Raw genomic sequence first — 23756 nt, 5'->3', positions numbered from 1 at the left:
AACTGTATACTGTTGAAAATTTACCCTCAGTAATGTGGGGATAGCGAAGCAGCAACCACAGCATTGGTCAGGGTGCAGGATGTGTGATTACCACAGAAAAAAATATTTTCACTTTAAAAAAAAATTACTTGTGCAAGCTTCTTTTATATTTTGCAGGTGAAAATACTTTTGTGTGCGAAAAACTTGGAATTCACAAGAGAATTCCAGAACTGGTCTAAGAATGATGCAGATTCCAGGAACACTCTTGAAACCCTCTCTTTGATTTAAAAACAAATAATAAAAAAAATCCTAAAAATGGCTCCAAATATAAGTGTATTTCTAAGAGGTTTACTATTGCCTTTTTGGAACTCAATCAACACTGTTGTTTGTTACTTCATCAACGAGGCACCAGTTGAGGATGCTTGCTTGCGCTGCATAATAAAATCTTCAGTTTTATTTTGTACTCAGACAGGTTTTACAGTACAGTTGGCTGCCATCCCACGCGCTGTGGAGAATTTGAACAGAGTGACCCTGACCAATATTTAGCAGCACTCCAAAATCTAATCGAAAAAAATAAGGGAAAAGTTATAGCAGTTGGAGAATGTGGACTGGGTAAGTTTTGCCCACCTTTTGTATTTCACACTAAATTATGTGTCACCTTAACACCTACACCGAAAAACACTTTCTTTTTGTCTTGCAGATTTTGATAGACTACAATTTTGTCCTAAGGAAACCCAGTTGAGGTGAGTGAGTTCCTGTTTTCAGTGCGTGCATTTTGTTCAACATTCTTTGAAACCATCTCTGACGCTTTCAAATGCAAGGGACAGAAACAGAGCAGGAGAAGCAAAATTGGAAGTGATAGCAATGAGGGTGGGTGTGACATAAGTACTTTTTGACAAGTTTGTATTTAAAGTATCAGCGTTACAATAATAAAATAATTCTGTCTTAACAAGGTAATGCCTTTTGCTTGTGATTCCCCTCAACAGATAAGCAATGCACATAGACTGCTATCGTAAATGAAAGATGACAGCTCCGTTCTACCCGTAATTAGATTTGAAAAGACTTTAGAGCTGTCAGATTGCTCATTGATAAAACCCAACAATTGACTCATATTAAAAAAAAAAAAAGGTTATGTTAAGTCGATTTGTATTGTGCAGCCTATCACCTGTAAGGGTGTCCAGGCGCTGGAGCAAGGACATAGGCCCGGCGGTTCTCCTAGTTGAACAGCCAGGTCTACAAGATGATAGTTAGGGTGGGAGTCATTTACTTCAAAGATATGTCCAAGTTACTCTTCAGCGATGAGTGGAAAAACCTAGACATGCATAGAGCAAAGGCTCCTTACATTGTTTAGATAGGGATTAGAAATGTTAACATTGAGTCATTATTCATACAAAATCAAAAGGATGTGTAGATATCTCAACATGGGACAAGGTCCGTGACAAGGGTTATCGAAATCGACCACATGACTCATTGTTTGCTTTCTAATAACCTAGATGGAAGGCAGTGGGGTTATGTGGCAACTACTGATCTACCCAGGGTTGCATTGAGAATACAATTGACGTTATCTGCCTAAATAATGAGCCTGACTTTGTACAGGATACCAGCATGAAAACCTCATGGGAGAGCTCTACCTTGGCAAGGTTGGAGCCATACATGTTTGAATCACACTTCTTTCCCTGCTATTGTGCTTGTTGTGATAACTTACATCCTGGTTGGGCTGTACGTTGTGCTACACAGTGACAGCTACCCGGCTGTACCACTAATATTGCCACTCCGTGCTAATGCAGTATAGTTCTTCCATCATCAGAGTACTCTGCCCTGAGTACATGCATTTGCTTGCTATAGGAGTAAAATCAAACTGTGCTGGGAATTGAGATTGTCTTGCTCACTACATTGGTTCTACAGCATTTGCTGTTTTCATTGGTGCCAGTAGCCAAGTCAGGCGCTGTATTGCTTGATGGGAACAATGTTCAGCGAGTCTCTGTTATCTTAGGCACATTATTATATGAACTTTTGTGTCTGGTGTAAAAACAATTATACACTGACTAGGACATGCTTTACGGGAGCGAGGTAAATAAGATCTATCATCAGGCAGTTTTATTCATACGCTTTTGGTCAGAATGCAGGACACCAATAAAAAAAACAAGGAAAAATTAACATTTTCGTGAAAAGGAAATGTGTTTTTATTTTTTTTATTTTGCATTCATGTCCCCATGTGCTTAGCTGCATGTTAGCCAGTTATGACTTTTGGCCACCACAACCTTTCTTTATGATTCTTTTTAGTCATTTTCAGTCATTTACATTAATTAACAATTGCCATTTGTTGATATTTTGCTACAATTCTGTTTGTAGGTATTTTGAAAAACAGTTTGACTTAGCCGAGCAAACGAAACTGCCAATGTTCCTCCACTGTAGAAATTCACACCAGGAGTTCTTAGGTGAGTGTGTGTAATTTATGGGATATTTTAGAAAAGGTGTTTTAAAACTGTTTGGTGAATGTGTGAAATGTATGGGATATTTTAGAAAAGGTGTTTTAAAACTGTTTTAAAACTTGTGTTGCTTAGACTAGTTATTTTTTATTAACAGACATAATGAGAAGAAACAGGGACCGTTGCTGTGGTGGAGTTGTAAGTATTTACTTAATAAAAGTTATGCCGCCCTTCATTTTACGTTGATCAGACTGAGTACTCATCTTTGAACCATGAAAAGGAAAACGCTCCTTACCATTCAGTATAGCTTTCATGTACCAAAATGCTGTTTAAATGTCATTGAACACGATAATACCAGAGAACCCTCAGGATCAAGAACTGACGTAGGGGATGTTGCCCATGCTGGTGGAATTGCCCATACTATCATGATCAGGGAGTTTACCTTTAAATTGATAGCTCTTGTACTCCTCATGTGATAACATGGTCACTCTGGAATTTACTCAAGTCAGGCACGAGACGCAGTGACTTGCGGTAATGTCTTTGGCTTTGTTGTAACATTGTCTTCCTGTTGCGATCACAAGAGGATTCAGACTCTACTCTACAGCTTGTATTCTATAGTTAAACACTGCTTCCTACACGTACCTGAAGGAGTCAGTCTTGATCACCAATTTATCCTCAACCAATTTGTACTTAAGGTATATAATAATGAAATAGGTGAGAATAAAAATGTATTATTGTACCCTTAAATGCGTAGCTTCTACTAATGGTACTATGTAGTATTTCTACTGCCGCAGAGAGCTCTGAACCTTGAAAAAGTGAAAAAAGTGGTATTGACATGACAACTAAGAGTGATGTTGGCCAAGCCTTGTTTCAATAATTAATTTCCAAGCTTTTAATTAATTGATCTGGCGTACACGGGCATGTACCTTATATTTGTAAAAATCTCTATATTTAATCCCTGTTTGGGCACATTCTCATTTTGATTCACTTGGGGAATCATTGCGTGCATTAAGCTGTCCATATGGCTAGAGTATTCAGTCCACTGTTCTTTGTATTCCATCTAGCAAGTGGATTATGGATCCCACCCCTTCCATGAGCTCAGCAGCATCTACCTTAACCCTCCTACTCTCTCCATTCTAGTGACCTTTATGGGAGGACAGATCACTAGTAATTGGGTCATTTGTAAATCTCTTGGGCTGAGTGGGATACATCTCACATCAGGTCACACTTTTACTCGTCACCATGTACAGCAGCCCTCTTTTAATTGTTGGAGAGTTTGTGGCACTGCCACAATTACTCACTGCTCCACCAACTACACTCAAGTCCCCACAGTCGTCAGGCCCAACTTCCTGGGGCACACAAGTGTACCAGCCACATTCCCCCCCACATGGTGGACTTGTCAAGGCTCTCGTTCTGAAGCATTGACTTGTTGTGCCACCTACTTTGTGTGGGCTGGTATCATGTGCCCACTGTTTGTGCACCTGCTTATTTAGCCTCCAAGGCATCGCTTCGCCATTTTTTAAAGTTCTTCATTACTAATTCACCATTTCAAACCCCCACTTTATTTGTACGAGATGTTTCCTGTGTGCGGGGGCATAATTAACCCAGAGCCTTGCTAGTTCTGTCCTCCTTATGCCGTTTTGAAACCACTTGCCTGGAAATGCCTTTGCATATCATTTGGTTGTTGCACTTTTTTATTTTATCCATTTTTCACAGTGTATGTTCTTTACAACCATTTTGGATCTCCAGAATAACACGAAGTAAAATTGAATTAAACAAAACATATTTCAGATGCAATAAATTATATAACCCCCCAATTCTGTAGATGAAACATCAAATGTACTTGACCTTATTGCATTTATCCAATGTAGTGTATTGTTAAACATGTCTAATCACATTTACTCTTAAACATGTCACAGCACGTTATAGAGTTGGATTAAGTTATATGAAATATATTAAGGATTTTGGGCTTCATTCTGAGCACCCCAGCTGATTCCGTCACAAAAACTGCCTTGGGAAATTCAGTTTGTGCATGATAACGAGTAGTTATTTTGAACTTGGTGAAGGCGTTAGTGCCGTGGAACTGGAGCGTAACATACATAAACTGTATTTGTGAAATTTTCGGTAACACTGTATCCACCTTACTGTGCTGTTTTGGCCCCAAGATTTCCTCCTCACTGTAAAGCAGCTGGTTCCCTTTCTGCAAACCACAACCAAGATAAGACTAAGAACATCCTGCCTCAGGTCTATTGCAAGAAGTTTGAGGCACTCCAGTCCATTGCCACTGACATGCTAAGGCTACCGGGGCCCTGTCACTGAGGCTCTTGTCTACCTTTTGAGGCATAAGAGTTAGCTTCATGCAACCACAGAGGTGTCCAAGTCACATTTGCAACAACAATCCTTTCTACCATGCTTTGCTATTTACTGAGCCGACTGAGTGTATTACTCACCTGTTTCGTCCTTCAGACAACCCTTGCAGGGGCAGGCAATGGCCACGCTAATCAGGTTTGCCCACAATAAGGTGGACAGACAACTGATTGGGATAGTGATTGTCCAATCTGATAGAGACTTCTAGTTGCATATTCCTTACCTTAGAATTTCCCCAGGCGTCAGACTGCATCCAGAGATTTTTCTTCAAGAAGTACCCCTGCGTGCCTTTAGGTGGCGTCGGTTGACTCTGCGGGTGCTGTTGGCGTTGTGGTCGCCGTGATGACGTTGCAGTCATATATAGGTGCCACCCCGGCGCACTAACATCAGTTCTTTTCTTTCCACATCAGCCTAAGCGCAGATCCAGAGAAGAGCTACCCCAGTCATTTTTTGACTAACTGTGACATTTTGTCAAATTTGTTTTTGACGACTTTTGGTTTATGTCGAGGGATGTCCCGTAAAACCGGTTTCAAGCCCTGCGACTCCTGTCACCACATGATGTCGGTGACCGATCCGCACCTCGTGTGCCTCTGGTGTTTGGAGCGCATCCACAACCTGAAGTCGTGCTCCGAGTATCGGCCCATGAACCCAACAGCTTTGAGGGAGCGGTCCCTGAAGCTCATGGCGGCCCCACACTTGACTCTGCATCATTCCCGTTCAAGAGGAAGGTCAGGAGACCGGTCACGGAGTCACCACCATTCATCTTCGTCCAAGTCATCTGGACATTCGGGTAAGAAGAAGAAGTCGAAGAAGGTGAAACGTTCTTTGACTTCACTCGGTTGCTCCCACGACGTGGGAAGAGCGTTGACGCTCTAGGCCTCCGTCCCAGAGCCTCAGTCTGGGTCGGCTCTGCACCTCCCCAAATTTCCGTGAGCCAGTGCTACCCCTGCCCAACTTGGAGTTCTGTGAGGCCATGCTACTCATATTTGGGCAGCCTGACCCACCCTCAGCGCCTTCAGGGCCAGGGGAGTCGGTGATGGCCCCCTCGGGTTCCAAATTGGCGACTTCGGTCCCGACTCCGGAGGGCACCTCAGGATCCGCTTCCAGATCCGTCCCTACGGCGGTCATGGCAACGCGACCTTCCCCGGTGTCGGATCAGACGTCGACGCTCCCTGCGCCGATTGGGCCCACAATCTACGTCGACCCAATACTTATCCCTGACGACCCGGAGCCGGAACAACATCGTTCGACACATATTCCGCTTTCCATGGGCTCTGCTGTGCTCAGGGTTGATCCTGAACCCTATTGCTATGGGTATGGATACCGGGATAGTGTAGAGGGGTCGCAGGACCCTTTAGAAGAATAGCTTGACCCTGACATGGACTGGGTATGGGATTTGGGTGATGCCAGTGGGTTGGACACCTCCCCTGACACTGGCACGTTTTCTCCTCATAACGTGGCTACGGAGGAGGGAGCGTCATATTCTGTGGTGGTGAGAAGGGCTGCTGAGGTCTATCCCTGCCCCCTCCTCTACCTCTAAACCTTCCTAGTCTGTTGGGACATCTGGGACCAGTTGGCGGCAGGATTCGCCATCACCTGCCCCACTGGAAGTCCATTGCCACAGACATGTGGGTTTTACAGATAGTCCGAAGGGGGCACTCCCTCCCCTTCAAGACTTCACCTCCAGCCATACCACCATCATTCATTCATCTATCGGAGGATCATTTGGCACTCCTTCCAAAGGTTGTCAAGGCTCTCCTGGCCAAGGAAGCCTTAGAGAAGGTCCCTGTGCCACAAGTAGGTTGTGCGTTGGACTTGCAGGACGCCTATTTCCACATTCCTGTCCTGCCAGCCCACAGGCATTACCTACGATTCATGGTAGGTCATGAGCACTTTCAGTTCACCGTGCTCCCCTTTGGCCTTACCAGCACCCCTCAGGTGTTCACAAAAGTGATGGTAGTGGTTGCAGATCATCTGCACAGGTTAGGAGTTCCAGTTTTCCCCTACCTCGACGACTGGCTGTTGAAGGCGGACATGTCCTTGAAAGTCGTCTCCCACCTCCAGACAACAGCGAAGCTCCTGCATTTGCTGGAGTTAAATATAAACGTGCCAAAGTCACACCTGACTCCCTCTCAGACGCTCCCTTTCACCTGAGCTGTTCTGAACATAGTGCAGTTTCGGGCTTATTCTCCTGAAAAGCGAGTCCAGGATATTCGGGCTATGATACTGATGTTTTAGCCTTTATCCTGGATTTCGGTGAGAATGACTCAGGCTGCTGGGCCTCATGGCTTTCTGCATCCTGCTGGTCCAATGTGCCAGATGACATATGCGGGCTCTGCAGTGGGACCTGATGTTCCAGTGGGTGCAGCATCAGGGGAATCTCCGACATGGTTCAGATCTCGGCGGGAACTGCGAAAGACCTTCAGTGGTGGTTGTCGATAGGATCAATGGCAGATTCCTCTCCTTTCCCCAACCAGATCTCACAGTAGTGACAGATGCATCCCTCCTGGGATGGGGCGGCCACATGGGAGAGGCGGAGAACAGAGGCCTCTGGTCTCAAGTGGAGTCCGGGCACCACATCAACATTTTGGAGCTCCGGGCGATCCGACTTGCAATGAAAGCATTCTTTTCCTCTCTCAAAGGGAAAGTGGGGCCGGTGTTCACCGACAACACCACCGCCATGCAAGGAGCAGGGCGGAGTGGGATCGTGGACCCTTTGTCAAGAGGCTCTTCGCCTCTGGACATGGCTGAAACGCTAGGGCATTTCCCGGGTCGTTCAACATCTGGCGTGCCCTCTGAACATCAGAGCAGACAAACTCAGCCGTCGATGCATAATCAGTCACAAATGGTATCTCCATCTGGAGGTGGTGCATAGTCAATCACGAATGGTATCTCCATCTGGAGGTGGCACAAGGTATCTATCAGCGGTGGGGCGAGCCTTGGTTAGATCTGTTCGCCTCCGCTGAGAACGTGCAATGTCAGCTGTTTTGCGCGTTAGAGTTTCCAAGGCGGCACTCGCTTGGTGACGCTTTTCGTCATGAACTCAGGCCTCCTGTACACCTTCCCGCCAATACCACTTCTTCCCAGATTTCTGAAGATCAGGCAAGACCGGGCCCAAGTAATCCTGGTGGCTCCGGACTGGGCATGAAGAGTATGGTATCCCGAACTATTGAGCATGGCCATCAATCCTCTGATCAGACTGACCCCTTCGGAGGATCTTTTGTCGCAGCAGCAGAGGATGGTTATCCACCCAAACCGTTCAATTCTCTGCCTCCTTGAGTGGAGATTGAGCGGCAACAGTTGGCGGCTTTTGACCTTTCACCCAGAGTCTGTATTGGCAGCCAGGCGTACTTCCACCAAAACGGTATACGCCTGTCGTTGGAAGAAGATTGTGGCATGGTGTATCAGCAAATCTGTTGATCCCCTCTCTGCACCTATAACAGAGGTTCTCCTCTTTATTCTCTCTCTTGCCCAGCAGGGCTCTGCACTGGGCACCCTCAAGGGATATTTGTCTGCCATCTCTGCCTTCTTAAGGCTGCCAGACCCACCTTTTCTTTTTAAACCTCCCATTGTTGGGAGGTTTCTCAAAGACCTCACTCATAGGTTTACTCCCGTCCCATTCATCATGCCCCAGTAAGGTTTGAACTTGGTCCCCACATACCTCATGTGTGCCTCTTTCAAGCTGCTCCATAGCTGTCCTCTATGACTCTTGACCCATAAAACAGCTTTTTTGATTGCCATCACCTCTGCTCATAGAGTGGGTGAATGTTTCAGGCTCTTTCTTTGAAGCCACCATTCCTAACAGTGCATCCTGATAAAGTGGTACTTCGTACCAGGGCTTCCTTTCTTTCCAGAGTGGTAATGCCTTTTCACATTGACCAATCCATCACCTTGCCTACTTTTTACGCACCCTCACATCCTTCTCATGAGGAGGAAAGACTCCACCGTCTGGATCCAAAAAGAGCGTTGGTGTTCTACCTAGATCGTACCAAAGATTTCTGGGTGGATGATCAACTCTTTGTGTTTTATGTGGGTGTGAAGAAAGGGTAGGCGGTGCAGAAAAGGACCACCTCACAATGGGTAGTCCTCTGCATCAAGATGTTCTATGCTTTGGTGAAAAAGCAACCCCCTGAGGGTTTGCGCACTCATTCAACCAGAACAACTGCTGCTACCACAGCATTAGCACGTGGAGTTCCAGTCCTGGATATCTGCCAGGCCACAATGTGGGCATCCTTACATACATTCACCAAGCATTACTGCCTGGACAGTCCGGTCCACAGCCACCTATTTTGGCTGTTCTGTCCGGCAGGACTTTTTGGTGTGATCGTAGTTCGTAGCCCACCACCGGGGATGGTATTGCTCAGGTATCTATTCTAAGGTAAGGAATCTGCAACTAGAAGTCTCAATCAGATGTACAAGTTACTTACCTTCGGTAACGATATGTGTGGTTGAGACATATTCTAGTTGTAGATTCCTTAACGACCTGCCCATCCTCCTCGCACCGCAAACTGATTTCCAGTGACGTACTTCCCTTTAAGGGCCCTAGTTTTTGCACACGATTCTCAGTGTTCTTCATGGCTCTGCGCTACTGGCGTGGAAAGTCGTGAAAAGAAATTGACGTCAGCGTGCCGGGGTGGCGCCTATATACGACTGCAACGTCATCACGCCGGCCACAATGCCAACTACACCCGCGGAATAAACCAACTTCACGTAACAGCGCGCAGGGGTACTGCTTGAAGAAAAATCTCTGGATCCAGTCTGACACCTGGGGAAATTCTAAGGTAAGGAATCTGCACCTAGAATATGTCTCACCAGATATATCGTTACCGAAGGTAAGTAACTTGTACTTTAAGGATAAAGCTGCTGTAGGGCACGAGGTGCCAAAGAATATATTTCAGTGTTGGTGCAACTCTTCACTTACCTGCTAGTTATCTGGAGCTTGGCAATTTATCGTATTTACTTGAATATCGATGAAACATCTAGAGAAGAATAGGTTACCCAACTGTAAAGCAGGTACTCCAATATGGGTGCATTTTATAGATTAACATGCTCCCCTCATAGCCTCCCTGGCGAGTTGAATGTTGCATGTTAGGTGACACCTGCTCAGAATCTGAAAAATATATATATTCACAAAAAAACAAAGGTTACAGGGATGTTATAGTTAAGTTCAGATAACACAAAAACACACAAAACCATAGAAATTCAGCAAGTATATATATACTTATCTCAAGAAACTGTATCTCATGCCCTAAGTTAACCGTAACTCACACCAGAATCGTGAGGATGGCGTCCCCACAAAGTTTTCTTACCCACGATGCCCTGAAAACCTCAAACCGTTCCCAAAATAATGCATTTTCTTTACATTACTATGATGGAAACTTCTTGAATCACCAGGAATTCTCAAAATTCCTACTACCCAGTGTTACCTCACTTGTCTCAATAAAAACGCTGCCCCAGTTTTTTGGCTAAGCCTAGTGCCCCATACAGGAACTGATCTAACAAAGGTCAGTGTGAGTGCTCGCAGGGACATCAAAGGTTATGTTACAGACAGACATGTAAGGAAAATGCATGAATTTTAGCAAGTTTAAGGTTTGAAGGCACTGTGGGTAAGAAAAAGCTGTGGGATCCATACAGAGCACACCGCTCTGGACTTCCCGTGGGGTATAGTTTTCAGAAATGTCTGGGTTTGGAAGGTTTCCTTAAGTGGTGGCCGAGAACAGACCCAGTTAACGCAGCTGCCTCCATTGCATATCAGGTCAGTGTACCTTTTTGGGGCTTTTCCTGTCATGGACGTTTGGCCCACCCATACAAGAAGGGTAGTGTAGGAAGTTGGCTCTGTATGTATTATTTCAAAGTAAGAAATAGCATGCACAGAGTCCAAGGGTTCCCCTTAGAGGTAAGATAGTGGCAAAAATAGATAATTCTAATGCTCTATTTTGTGGTAGTGTGGTCGAGCAGTAGGCTTATCAGAGGGTAGTGTTAAGCATTTGTTGTACACACACAGGCAATAAATGAGGAACACACACTCAAAGACAATTCCAGGCCAATAGGTTTTTGTATAGAAAAATATATTTTCTTCGTTTTTTTTTTATAAGTACCACAGGTTCAAGATTTACAAGTAATACTTCAAATGAAAGGTATTCCACTTAGGAACTTTAGGAACTTTGAATTAGCAAAATATCATGTACAGGTTTCACAAAAATGGCAATAAGCTATTTTAAAACTAGACACAGTGCAATTTTCAACAGTTCCTGGGGGAGGTAAGTGTTTGTTAGTTTTGCAGGTAAGTAAACCACCTACAGGGTACAAAGTTGGGTCCAAGGTAGCCCACCGTTGGGGGTTCAGGGCAACCCCAAAGTTACCACACCAGCAGCTCAGGGCCGGTCAGGTGCAGAGGTCAAAGTGGTGCCCAAAATGCATAGACTTCAATGGAGAAGGGGGTGCCCCGGCTCCAGTCTGCCAGCAGGTAGGTATCCGCGTCTTCGGAGGGCAGACCAGGGGGGTTTTGTGGGGCACCGGGGGGGACACAAGTCAGCACAGAAAGTACACCCTCAGCGGCAAGGGGGCGGCCGGGTGCAGTGTGCAAACAGGCGTCAGGTTCGCAATAGGTTTCAGTGGGAGACCCAGGGGTCTCTTCAGCGAAGCAGGCAGGCAAGGGGGTGCTCCTCGGGGTAGCCACCACGTGGGCAAGGGAGAGGGCCACCTGGGGGTCGCTTCTGCACTGGAGGTCGGATCCTTCAGGTCCTGGGGGCTGCGGGTGCAGTGTCTTTACCAGGCATCTGGTTCTTTGAAGCAGGCAGTCGCGGTCAGGGGGAGCCTCTGGATTCCCTCTGCAGGCGTTGCTGTGGGGGCTCAGGGGGGTAAACTCTGGCTACTCACGGGCACGCAGTCGCCGGGGAGTCCTCCCTGTAGTGTTGTTTCTCCGCAGGTCGAGCCGGGGGCGTCGGGTGCAGAGTGCAAAGTCTCACGCTTCTAGCGGGAAACGTGTGGTCTTTAAAAGTTGCTCCTTTGTTGCAAAGATGTTTCGTCCTTGGAGCAGAGCCGCTGTCCTCGGGAGTTCTTGGTCCTTTTAGATGCAGGGTAGTCCTCTGAGGCTTCAGAGGTCGCTGGACCCTGTGGAATGCGTCGCTGTTGCAGTTTTTCTTGAAGTGGGGAGACAGGCCGGTAGAGCTGGGGCCAAAGCAGTTGGCGTCTCTGTCTTCTCTGCAGGGCTTTCAGGTCAGCAGTCCTTCTTCGTCTTAGGTTGCAGGAATCTATCTTGCTAGGTTCGGGGAGCCCCTAAATACTCAATTTAGGGGTGTGTTTAGGTCTGGGGGGTCAGTAGCCAATAGCTACTAGCCCTGAGGGTGGCTACACCCTGTTTGTGCCTCCTCCCTGAGGGGAGGGGGGCACGTCCCTAATCCTATTGGGAGAATCCTCCATCTGCAAGATGGAGGATTTCTAAAAGTCAGAGTCACCTCAGCTCAGGACACCTTAGGGGCTGTCCTGACTGGCCAGTGACTCCTCCTTGTTTTTCTCATTATCTCCTCCGGCCTTGCCGCCAAAAGTGGGGCCGTGACCGGAGGGGGCGGGCATCTCCACTAGCTGGAGTGCCCTGGGGTGCTGTAACAAAGGAGGTGAGCCTTTGAGGCTCACCGCCAGGTGTTACAATTCCTGCAGGGGGAGGTGAGAAGCACCTCCACCCAGTACAGGCTTTGTTACTAGCCACAGAGTGACAAAGGCACTCTTCCCATGTGGCCAGCAACATGTCTGGTGTGCGGCAGGCTGATAAAATTAGCCCACACTGGAAGTCGGTATGTTTTCAGGGGGCATCTCTAAGATGCCTTCTGGGGTGTATTTCACAATAAAATGTACACTGGCATCAGTGTGCATTTATTGTGCTGAGAAGTTTGATGCCAAACTTCCCAGTTTTCAGTGTAGCCATTATGGTGCTGTGGAGTTCGTGCATGACAGACTCCCAGACCATATACTCTTATGGCTATCCTGCACTTACAATGTCTAAGGTTTTGTTTAGACACTGTAGGGGCATAGTGCTCATGCACCTATGCCCTCACCTATGGTATAGTGCACCCTGCCTTAGGGCTGTAAGGCCTGCTAGAGGGGTGACTTATCTATGCCATAGGCACTGTGAGGTTGGCATGGCACCCTGAGGGGAGTGCCATGTCGACTTAGTCGTTTTCTCCCCACCAGCACACACAAGCTGGCAAGCAGTGTGTCTGTGCTGAGTGAGGGGTCTTCAGGGTGGCATAAGACATGCTGCAGCCCCTAGAGACCTCCCCTGGCATCAGGGCCCTTGGTACCAGGGGTACCAGTTACAAGGGACTTACCTGGATGCCAGAGTGTGCCAATTGTGGAAACAAAGGTACAGGTTAGTGAAAGAACACTGGTGCTGGGGCCTGGTTAGCAGGCCTCAGCACACTTTCAAATCATAACTTGGCATCAGCAAAGGCAAAAAGTCAGGGGTTAACCATGCCAAGGAGGCATTTCCTTACAGGTAGTGTTTTGGGCAGCAGGAATTCTGCGGATCCTTGTGCATTCTGGATGTTTACATCACAGAAATGCAAGGAAAATGTGTGATTTTTGGCAGAGTTTGAGGTAAGCAGAGCATTGTGGGTAAGAAAACATTACGCGATTCACGAAAGGCATACCACCCTGGACTCCCATGAATGTCTAGTTTTCAGAAATGTCTGGGTGTGGTAGGTCTCCCCAAGAGGCTGCCTATCCAAGCAGAAAAAGTGCTGCCATTCACCGTGGCCAGTGGGATGATACTGAGATTTAGCCCCACTCTTCTGGCCAATGTGTAAAAACAACACCCTGAAGAATAAAATGTCCTCTCACTTTCCATTGGGTTGGGATGTTTTAGTCCATAGGGGAGCAGAAAGAGTTGAGGCTTCAGAGGTGAGGGTGGTGCATGATGTCAAGATGGGATAGACCAACCCTACTATTTTATTTAAAAAAAATGTATACCTGCTACATAGAGGGCCTTCAGCCCCTGGGTGCAAATTGGGGACAGTCTCCCTCTCTGTCTACCAGGGAGGCCAAAATACCGGTTAGACCCTTTTGGGGGTTTGGGTTTGGAGGGTAGTATGGCCCTGTGCCAGAATGCAACGCCCGCCCCACTTTTGCCCCATATGCAAAATCATTGGTGTTAAGTGGGCTTTCTGACCCCCTGTGGAAGCTGATTGGGGAAACCTCCAATCCACCCTCTGGACGGCAGAAAGATTGCTTCACCCTTTTTCTAGTGAGGCTCGCCAGCCCCCACCCCATGTCGTTTTTTGTCATAGTTCCCTGGTGTTTAGTGTGCTGCCCCCAAGCACAAATAAAGTCAAATGAGCCCATAGACTAATTTCAGATTCACTTTCATAAAAATTATGTCTGAGCTGCGCCACGTGCACTGATCGTCATTGCGTTCCCAAAAAAAAAAATGACTTGGATTGTTGGGGAAGCTGTTCCCCAGCAGCGCGAGCTAACAATGTAAAAAGGAAACTCTCTGGTGCGAGCACCACAGGGCCTTTAAGAGCCCTCCCCAGCATCGGCCAATAGCCGTCAAGATGCACAGGGGATGGAGTACAATGGTTATGTTAAAAGGTTAAGAAATCCCCCTATCAAGGATAACAAAGTTCATTAAAGCATATTGCAGGAACCCAGAGAGAGGCTAATGTTTTAAATCATCCGCATTCCTTTTACACATTAGCATTTTTAACATTAAATGATTAAAATAGCATTCACGTTTAAAAAACGTCACCGCGTCATTCAGAGGACTAGCAGCTTTCCAAGCATAGTGCTCTGCCAAAACAAGCTCTTCAGCTCAGTGCAACTACTTTTGAAAACAAAGATATATATATATATATATATATATATATATATATATATATATATATATATATATATATATATATATATATATATATATATATATATATATTAAAAAACTGTGGTCAAGACCGAGAGGTTGAAACGTGTTGGTGGTGTCTTCTTACACTTTTCTTGAATAGAAGCAATAAAACTCTCCTGGAGTGCATACAAATCAATTGTTTTGCAATTGTTGGTGTTGGAGATAGATATATATATATATATATATATATATATATATATATATATTTTTTTTTTTTTTTTTTTTAATTACCACCAGAAACTTTTTTTTTTGTGTTCTACATCTAAAGGACCATATGGGGCCGGTTTGCGCTACACTTTCATTCTGTAGCCTCCCAAGGGACTCCTTTCTACAATGTGTATTTTTGTATTTTTGAGTGTACTAACTTTCGGTGTTGCCTGGGATGATTTATACTAGAGGATCTAAATTTGTGCAGACTTTTTGCAATAAAAGTGTTCCCTTAGAATCACCTTTTCCCATAGTCTTAATTCATGCAGAAAGGGCTTATCTCAAGATCATCCTGTGGGAGGGTGTTAATTTATGTCGTCCCTCTGCAGCAAAAGGGGCCCGCTGTGTATATGTACATCTCATTTATTAACGGAGCCTGTCCCACAATAATATCATCCGAGGGTCTTAATTTATGCGGTCCATCCGCACCTACAGGGAGGGCTTCCCTCGTCCCTGTTTATTTCAAATACATCTCATTTACTCTACTTTTTTTTGGGAAACAATTTTTTATTGGCATTATGCTGAAGGTGATTTCACACATCAGTATGCAATTACCGGAGTATTAAATATAGTGGGCATATCATTCAGCGCCATATTACAAAAATAAAGTACGGCGCCCTTTCAGGTAAAAATGAACAGACCCCCCCCCCCCCCAACCATACCCTGCCACCCCCACCTGGCTAACAAATAGGCACTGGGAAGTCAAACAGTACAAGCACCAACCCAGTCAAGGTGAGCTAAGAGCCCGCAGCAGGGAAGGTTGAAGGTAGATCCGAACTCTCAATGATCAATTGTCATTGATATAACTCCAATTTGTGACACTTCATATAATGTAACCAAGAGGGCGGGCCACAATCCTCCGGTCTGCTGGTCAGGCATCGCAAGGTGGGACAGGGCCATCAAGTGAAAAACGTGTTTGAGGCTGCACCAGGGATAAATGGGGACAGTGTAGTAGAATAAACAAATGGAGGAGCTGGTGCTTAACAAGGCTTAATATCATCATTAATATGTAATTGTCAGTTTCTCCCAGCGATGCGCTATGGGGGAATTTACATAATTAGTCAACCAGTCCGAATGCTGGACTCTCCTCACCAGCCGCATGACGTGCTGTTATTATGTCCCGTCGGATTCCCAGCGGTGGGAGAGAGAGTGCACGGCAGTAATAGTCAAATTGTGAAGAGGCATGTTTTTAGGTCGAGCGTGCACGCGCATTGACTGTTGTAATCTACCACGGCCATCACTATCACTCGTTCTTGGGCTTGCCTTTCAAAAAGCCTATGTTATCATTGGTAAATGCTTTATGTTTGTCCCTCCGTGGGATAGTTTTGTTATCGCCTTGTCCATCGACCCTGTTACATGGATAATTGCATGTTTGTGAATACGTTTGATTGCGAGCGAACTTCTTTTCTCTTTTGTGCCTCTCCTTCGTGCTCATGGCGGTTGTGGCGCTTTGAATCGGCTTTCTTTTGTCAACTGTTTTACTTTTCATTTTCATGTCATTGGAAATGCTTGTTGTCTTTTGGAGTTCACAAACTTACACTGTTTACATGCGCTACATAATGGGCAGCATGTGCATGTTTATGGATTACAGTTTCCCAGTGGTGATCACTGAAATATAGGAGGTCAAGTTAAGCACTGATCTATACTGCTCACCACTTAGTTTCGGCGGGCGGCATTTTCTCTTTTTGCGCACTTTGGCTTCACATTTCCTTCCACCATTGGCCAGTGTAGCATGCTTAGCACTGGGGTCACGTGCTAACAATTTAACATTGGTAGTTCCAGAAGGTGATGATATGATTTCTGTTTTGACTTCATAGATACCCTAAAGAAGGGTTTTCTGACTCTATATGCATTGTGTCCGTTTGATTTGCGTTCTCAAGATTCTAATTAAGCTTACAATGTGTTGAAGTGAATATACTGGTCATCGGAAACACTATGCACTATTGGAGTTTCGAATATTAGAAAATACTCAAATAATTAATAAAGTCACAAAGAACAATGATTCTTGAATAATGGCAAAACACTTGTCTGAGTTGTTCAATTTTGTCCAAGTGGAATATGAACCTATGGGGCATAATAACAGTGCGCCAGGAGGCTGGCGAGGACAGTCCAGCATTCGGATTGGTTGATTAATAATGCAAATTTGGGACATAAGATAGTGCCTGGCTGCACACGGGTCAAATCATAATTGAGTAGGCTTCGAACAGCTACAGTATTTAGGAGTGTGCAGAAGGAGTGTATTTTTGGAATTTACATAATCCCATGAGTTCTTTGATATGAAGAGAGTAACCTTCAGCAACAGCACAGTGTGTGAATATCCTGAGCCATGTGAGGAGAGAGGAGGGTGTGGCGCTTTTCCATACAATGGTGATGTTACATCTCGCAGCAGATGGGCCTTGTCAGCCTGATGTCTTGCGAAGGTCCCCAATAAACAGACCTCCGGAGTGTGTAAGTTAGGCACCCCTGTGCTGCTAGAGAGGATATTCTTGACTCTACCCCAGTTGTCGGTTAGTGTTGGGCAGGACCAGAGGATGTGCAGGAAGCCTGCCTCAGAGGAGAGACATCTAGCGCAGTTGGATGAGGCACCAGGAAAAATCCTGGCCAGCATAAAGTAGGCTCACTGTAACACATATATTTGAATCGGTTTTAATTTCAAATCTGTGAGACTTCCCCAGCCCTTGTCATTAAACACCCTGCCAAAGTCTGATTTCCACTTGTCTCTGAGCGATGACAGTTTTGCAGCTTTAGGCTGCAGTTGGACCCCATAGATCCACCAATCTGACTAATGGCCATCACAAACTGTATGAGCGTCTGAAAGAGTTTGTGTGTGGGGGGCTCCTGCAGTATTCCTTGCAGTTGTGCATAGAACGCCGCAGCAGTGCATACACAAGTCATGAACTGCCCTTCATTGGTCCTGGGGATCCTGAAAAGACATCATGTTACCATTGTTAGCATTTCCCGAACCAGCATAATGTTTTTGTTGGACCAATGGGACAGGGCTGCGGAGGAGAGCCAGCTAGTATGGAGATGTAGGTCCACCAAGGGTAAGGGCTGGTGCATGTGGTAGATGCTGCCGTGTCAGAGGTAGGCCACGCTTCAATACTGACACTGCCACGCTCACCAGACTGGAGCCATCCGTCTGACATATTTAGGGAATAAAAGGGAATCAAGCCTCCTGGAAGAAATCTGCATCTTGGGGAGCGTTCTTTCAGCAAGGGAGATCTCATTTACTATTTGTTTCTGAATTTTTTATTCCCAAGTTCTGTCTTTTCAGCCAGCAGCCTTTTGCATATGAAATGAGGCCCTTCGCGTTTGAGAGTCTAATCTTATGACAGTGTTGAAGCCTTTGCCAGCAGTTTTGCTTACTCACACAGACACACAAGTGCTGGAGAAGAGTGCATGCACGCATATATATATATATATATATATATATATATATATATATATATATATATATATATATACACATACACATACAGTGCCTGTTGAGACCTATATAAGAATCTGCAACACTGTTTTTTTTTCCACCACACTTGCTTTGCAAGGCACTGGAGGACTGATCTAAAGACCCACACATTGCACTCTGTAAGGACCCATATAGAGCAGCAGCTGCATCATTGTGTGGTGTTCTAGGCTTTGAGGTGGCTTTTTGCCTACAGGCGGCTATGCACCCCTTCTTGCGCTTTGTCATGTAGGGCTGGTATAAAGCCATACAACCAGTACTCCGTTGATGGCCCTCAAGAGCATAGGCTAAAACATTGTACAATGCTTGGGCCATTTTCTAGCCTAATGCTATTACATCTTGGGTCAAATGACCCACAGCTGGTTACCTAATCATGGCGACATCACAATTCCCAGTCATATGATCTTCCTGCGTCAGTGTTCGCGGCTGACATCCAAGCTGGGTCATGTGACTGGCCTGGGTCAACTACGGTCATCTGACCTGGGTGTGATGTTGCTTCCAGCCCAGGAAGTCCCAGCTATAGAAGTGACATCACTTCCGGGACAGTGTAACTGTCACTTTTGAGTTTGATCGAAAGCATCCCTTTTTACTTCTGATGTGCTAATATCTTTACTGGAGAAATCCCATCTTCACTTTGGGGGAATATTTAAATAGCATGTGAATTAATATACAATCGCTTAGAAATGGTGCTTAACAAGCTTGTGATGGTTATTAATTTATGTAATCAAGGCATTGTTCAAACTCAAGCAAAAAATATAAACATGAGTAAACAATCTTATAGTTTAGTACAGGACTTCAAAACATTAATATCCAGAAGTATAATAAACTGGTAGTGCTAACTATACTGAGCTTGTAGAAAGTAGATTTAATGTAATCATGGTCTGATCTGTAGGTCCATTCATTCGATGGGACCAAGGAAGAGGCAGCTGCTGTCATAGATCTGGATCTTTACATTGGCATAAATGGTTGGTAAGTTACAGTTTTTTATTAGACAATGCTGGTGCAATATAACATTTGGAAGAACTATTGTGCAGTCTCTTAATGTTGGGGGCCAGCTACTGGAATGTGGTGCATTGACAAATGAGAGGGGGCATTTAAGCCCATCCTAGGTTTTTCTGTACTAGAGTTTCAGTTGGTTAAGTAAAATAGAGCAATGGACCATGCATGTAAAATATTTTTCAGAGTTTGCAACTTAATTCTATTGACTTGACTTCACAACGCCAGACAAATACTAAGATTCGCACAATGCATGCTGTTCATAATCTGCTGGGGATCAGACGGTGGTGCCAATGAAGATGGTAGTGAGTAGATACCTCAAAGGAGGCACACTGTAACATAATTTTTAAAGAAGGATAGGGAGACCCTAGTAAAGACAAGAGCATGAGGGCATTACAGAAAAGCAAGCAAGAAGATTAAATAAACAATAGCAAGATTGTTTGAGACCTTGAAGAGGTGAATAGTAGCATAGAGGCCAGGAAGCTAAGCAACAAGAATTTCAGCCACTTAAGGAAGATATTTTCAAGATTAAGAGCTTGCTTCTGGCAGAAAGCTAACCAGTCTGTTATTGGTGAGCGGAAGAGGGCTGTCACGGAGACAGACTCGGGTTGCACAATTGAGGCCATTGAAACCTGAAAGTAGACTATTACCGTGGTCCTTTCTGATGAATACAAGTGTGTTTATTAGGGGCGTTGTGTATTTGAATGAGAACTGTCTTTCTGATATTGTACAACTTATATCTATTTGTAGTGAAGCTGGAGCATAAGTGCATTTAGGGAAATTTTACGTTCCAGGAATTCTGTCAGAGAAGCAAACAACATGAAGACTTGAAGAACCATCATCTGCCTGATTGCAAGGACATTGGATGGTGGATGGTGGGGGAGTTGTTTGGGAGGGCATTTGAGGAAGAAAACCTAGAGAAAAATTAAACAGAATTATCTTCTTTTCAATTTGTTAGTGATATGCAAATTCCTGGTCTGCCATCAATGCTTCCAGAAGGAAGAGAATAACCAGTTTATGGTGATTGATCCAGCCTTGTGGATGTGATTCGTACAAGTGCTAGTCAGTCCATTTGTTAGCTGGTCTCTTATTTAAGACAATGTAAGGGTGTTCCCCTTCCGTATAAAATGCAGTTCATGATATTTATTTTTCAGTCATATATTACGTCTGAGCCCTAGAACAACAATACATAAGATGTACAAAGCTTTGTCTTCCATTAATATGGCTATTCATGGGTGATGTATTATAGAAGCTTGTGGGATCCTTGAAAAAAGGCACCTTGGACAAAAGATGGGACACAGAATAGAATGATTCTTAATAGACTTTTGCAGGGATTTGTGAACGAAGAAAGGCAGCGTTATTAAGTAAAGAGAAGATTATTGCTTCTACCAGGAACCAGAATGTTGGGTGTCCATCTGTTTGTTTCCATTCTCGATGTTAATTTACCTGGGTCGTTCATGACCATCCCACTGCTTTCTGCTGCCCTACAAAATCGGGCAAAACATCTTCTGATCTCTTTTCCTACCCCTCTTGCCTGTGATCTCTTCCCCTCTCTCCATCTTTAGCTCCCTCTCTTCAATCTCATATTAACATTGTGGTAGCCACCTTTTTGCCTTTTTCACTTACAAGGCTTGTAACCTGCATTACACATGCGAGGCATAAACAGGACAACGTACACTAATGCGTTTTGTGTAAGGCTAAAATCGCTTTTAAAGTAGCATTGCATACAGCTTAAGATATTATTCCGAGTTTTAGTTTAAAACCAGCCAGTAATTGAAAATAAAAAGTGGCAATTTTTTGTGTGCACATCTGCTTATTCTGACAATCTGCTAGTGTCTTGATTCAGGGACGTAAAAGGTTCATAAGAAGTGGCAGAGCTGGTGCAAAGGCTCTGTGCCGATCATTGTGAGAAATGTTTATTTTTTGGATGCCAATGACTGTGGAGGCTTATTCACATTTTTTGACATTTAAATCGTATTTCTCTTTAGGTGTTTTATGATCTTGCTTTTTCGCAGATGATAATTTGGGGAAACATTGTTGCACATTAAACAATTCCCCCCTTCTTTGTTAACACTGCAGCTTCATAATGCACATATAGAATACATGTATTTATATGCATACCTCCTGCATGACTCTTTCTAATGAGTTGCTTTAATCTCTTAGCTCCTTGAAAACAGAGGCCAATTTGGAAGTGCTGAAAACCATTCCCAGTGAACGATTAATGATCGAGACTGGTAAGCTGAAGTTTTTAATAAGTTTATCTGTGCTTCAGAGTAATTTCCTACATTTGAAGGGGTAAGGAGTAAAAAACAAAAGCCCTAGCTCTTATTTCCATTTTACTGTATAAAATACATGTAAACTACTGAACCAGTTGCTTGTTCAGTTCTTTGGTTTCATGGCAGGAGTCTGGCTTGGTTGAACTGGAGATTGCCATTCAAGGGCACTACAAAGGTAAGGTAGCAGCATGACTATTTGACATTGTGGAAAAATACATCCTACGTATGAAGCAGAATTGCTCTAAATATGCAGAATATTTACTGGTCTTGTCCTGCTATCATTTCCGATTTTTATGGTCTGAGTAATCAGAGATCTAACTGCAGGACAATGCGAAGAAAAAATCATCTAGTCAGACATTTTGAAAATCCTCTACACATGCATGTAAAAAACAAATTGGAATGTTCTGTGTGGTTCCTTCCTTGAATTGTGGCTTTTTGCATGGGAATCTAGGTCTGTCTGTTTTTTACTGTGTGATCTGTAGCTGTTAGTGGGGTTGGGCAGGGGCATCTCCTCCATAAGGGCAGAGGAGCATCGCCCCCTCGCCAGCAGCAACCGCTGCAAATCTTTTCACAAGGAATCCTTTCCCTTCCTTGTGAAAGGGACAGGGCACTGGGGGTTACGAGCAGAGGTGAGTGCACTGTGCACTCCCCTCAGAGTGCATGTGTGTTTGGCCAGCTGTCTGGGGCGGCCAAACATACATGTGCACAGGGCTCTCTCAGAGCCTGCACAGGTGCCCAGTCTGCCAGGGCGCTCCCAGGCAATCCTGATGCTGCTTTGAGGAGTGTCAGGATTGGCCACAGGGCAGGCTGGGAGGCTGTGCCTGCGTGCAGCAGAAGAGCAGCGCGGGAGTGGAGGTAAGATTTATATATATATATTTTTTATGTTAATTATCCCCCCCACCTACCCACGCAGAGCAAGTGAGACAAGAAATACAAAAGATGTGTGATACAGGAGTGATTAAGAGTATAGAGGCTTCCGAACGGTTGGCCCCAGTTGTAGTGGGGAAAAAAACACATTCTTCAATAAGAGAGCCTATGCCAAATTAGGTGATTTAAACAATTTTATCTTGGTTGACAGACAAGATTTACCAAATTTAAACAAGATTATTTCAATGATCAGCAAGGCTAAATGGTATTTTACAATTGATTTATCTGCCTCATTCAATCAGGTTGAATGACTTCCGTTGTTGTGGAATTTAACCTAATTTGAAACACCATTTAAGGCATTTCGTAAAAGAATGCCTTTTGGATTTCCGTTTGCAATTGCTGTATTCCAAAATCTGGTAAAAAATGTATTTAGTGATATACAGGGTGTTTGTTATTTTCAAGATGACATTTTGATTTATGCAGAAACAAAGGATGATCATAACTCCCATTTAGAGTACTTGAGATTTTACAAGAAAGGGGTTTAATTGTGTAACTGTTAAATCTGAGAAATGTAACCTTAAGGTGAACAGTGTGACAATTGGGTCATACTACAGGTGAAGATGGTGTGCCACCAAGAGATAAATTATTAGAAGTAATTAAACATGCAGATGAAACATCTAACAATGATGATGTCAGATCATATTTCGGGGTATTACTCAAAATTTGTAAGAAAAAGAAAAAAAAGCACATGAATGAATTTATCATGTCCAAAGAATTAAACAAATGTGCTCCACCATTGAAAATGTTTGATGTTAGGTGCAAAATCATTGTAACAACCACTTCTGGTGCACATGGATTAGGTGCTACGAGGAAGTGGCGATATTGTATGCTTCATCTGCCTTAAAACTTAAATTAAATATTCAGTCATGGAAAGGGAAATGTTAGCAGTTTTCTGGGTGGTAGGGCATAATAGGACATGTGTATGGGGAATACCATTCAAGGTACAATAGATCATTAACTATTGGTTAACATACTGACCACTAGAGGATCTACTTCAGTTGCACCTAGAACTGCTCATTGGTGATCTTGAATGGAAGAATACAATTTTTTAGTAGAATTTATGGGAGGGAGGAGAAATGTGTTTTTGGATGGCCTGTTTAAGTTAAAACATCAGGGAGATATAACTATGCCACAGGTGTGAATAAGTAAAGGTGGAAGGATGGGTGGTTGTAGTTGGAACCTTAGATAATGAAACTGTTTCGGAATAGGGATGGAAC

At 44.4% G+C, this 23756-nt stretch overlaps 1 protein-coding gene across 1 annotated transcript in view; it reads left to right on the top strand.

The window, feature by feature from the left end:
• The window catches only part of TATDN1 (TatD DNase domain containing 1), a 112639-nt gene that overhangs the window by 76573 nt on the left and 12310 nt on the right, over nucleotides 1-23756 (top strand). Inside the window, exons 5-10 of the mRNA XM_069220720.1 lie at nucleotides 448-591; nucleotides 680-722; nucleotides 2332-2417; nucleotides 2566-2606; nucleotides 19233-19309; nucleotides 21500-21570. Of these exons, the coding sequence (XP_069076821.1) occupies nucleotides 448-591; nucleotides 680-722; nucleotides 2332-2417; nucleotides 2566-2606; nucleotides 19233-19309; nucleotides 21500-21570 (462 nt within the window). The remainder of the gene's footprint in view (nucleotides 1-447; nucleotides 592-679; nucleotides 723-2331; nucleotides 2418-2565; nucleotides 2607-19232; nucleotides 19310-21499; nucleotides 21571-23756) is intronic.

The sequence above is a fragment of the Pleurodeles waltl genome, chromosome 2_2, assembly GCF_031143425.1.
Source record: "Pleurodeles waltl isolate 20211129_DDA chromosome 2_2, aPleWal1.hap1.20221129, whole genome shotgun sequence".
In the NCBI taxonomy this organism is placed as follows: Eukaryota; Metazoa; Chordata; class Amphibia; order Caudata; family Salamandridae; genus Pleurodeles; species Pleurodeles waltl.
Note: the sequence above shows the minus strand (reverse complement) of the source record. Positions and strands in the feature narration are given on the sequence as shown.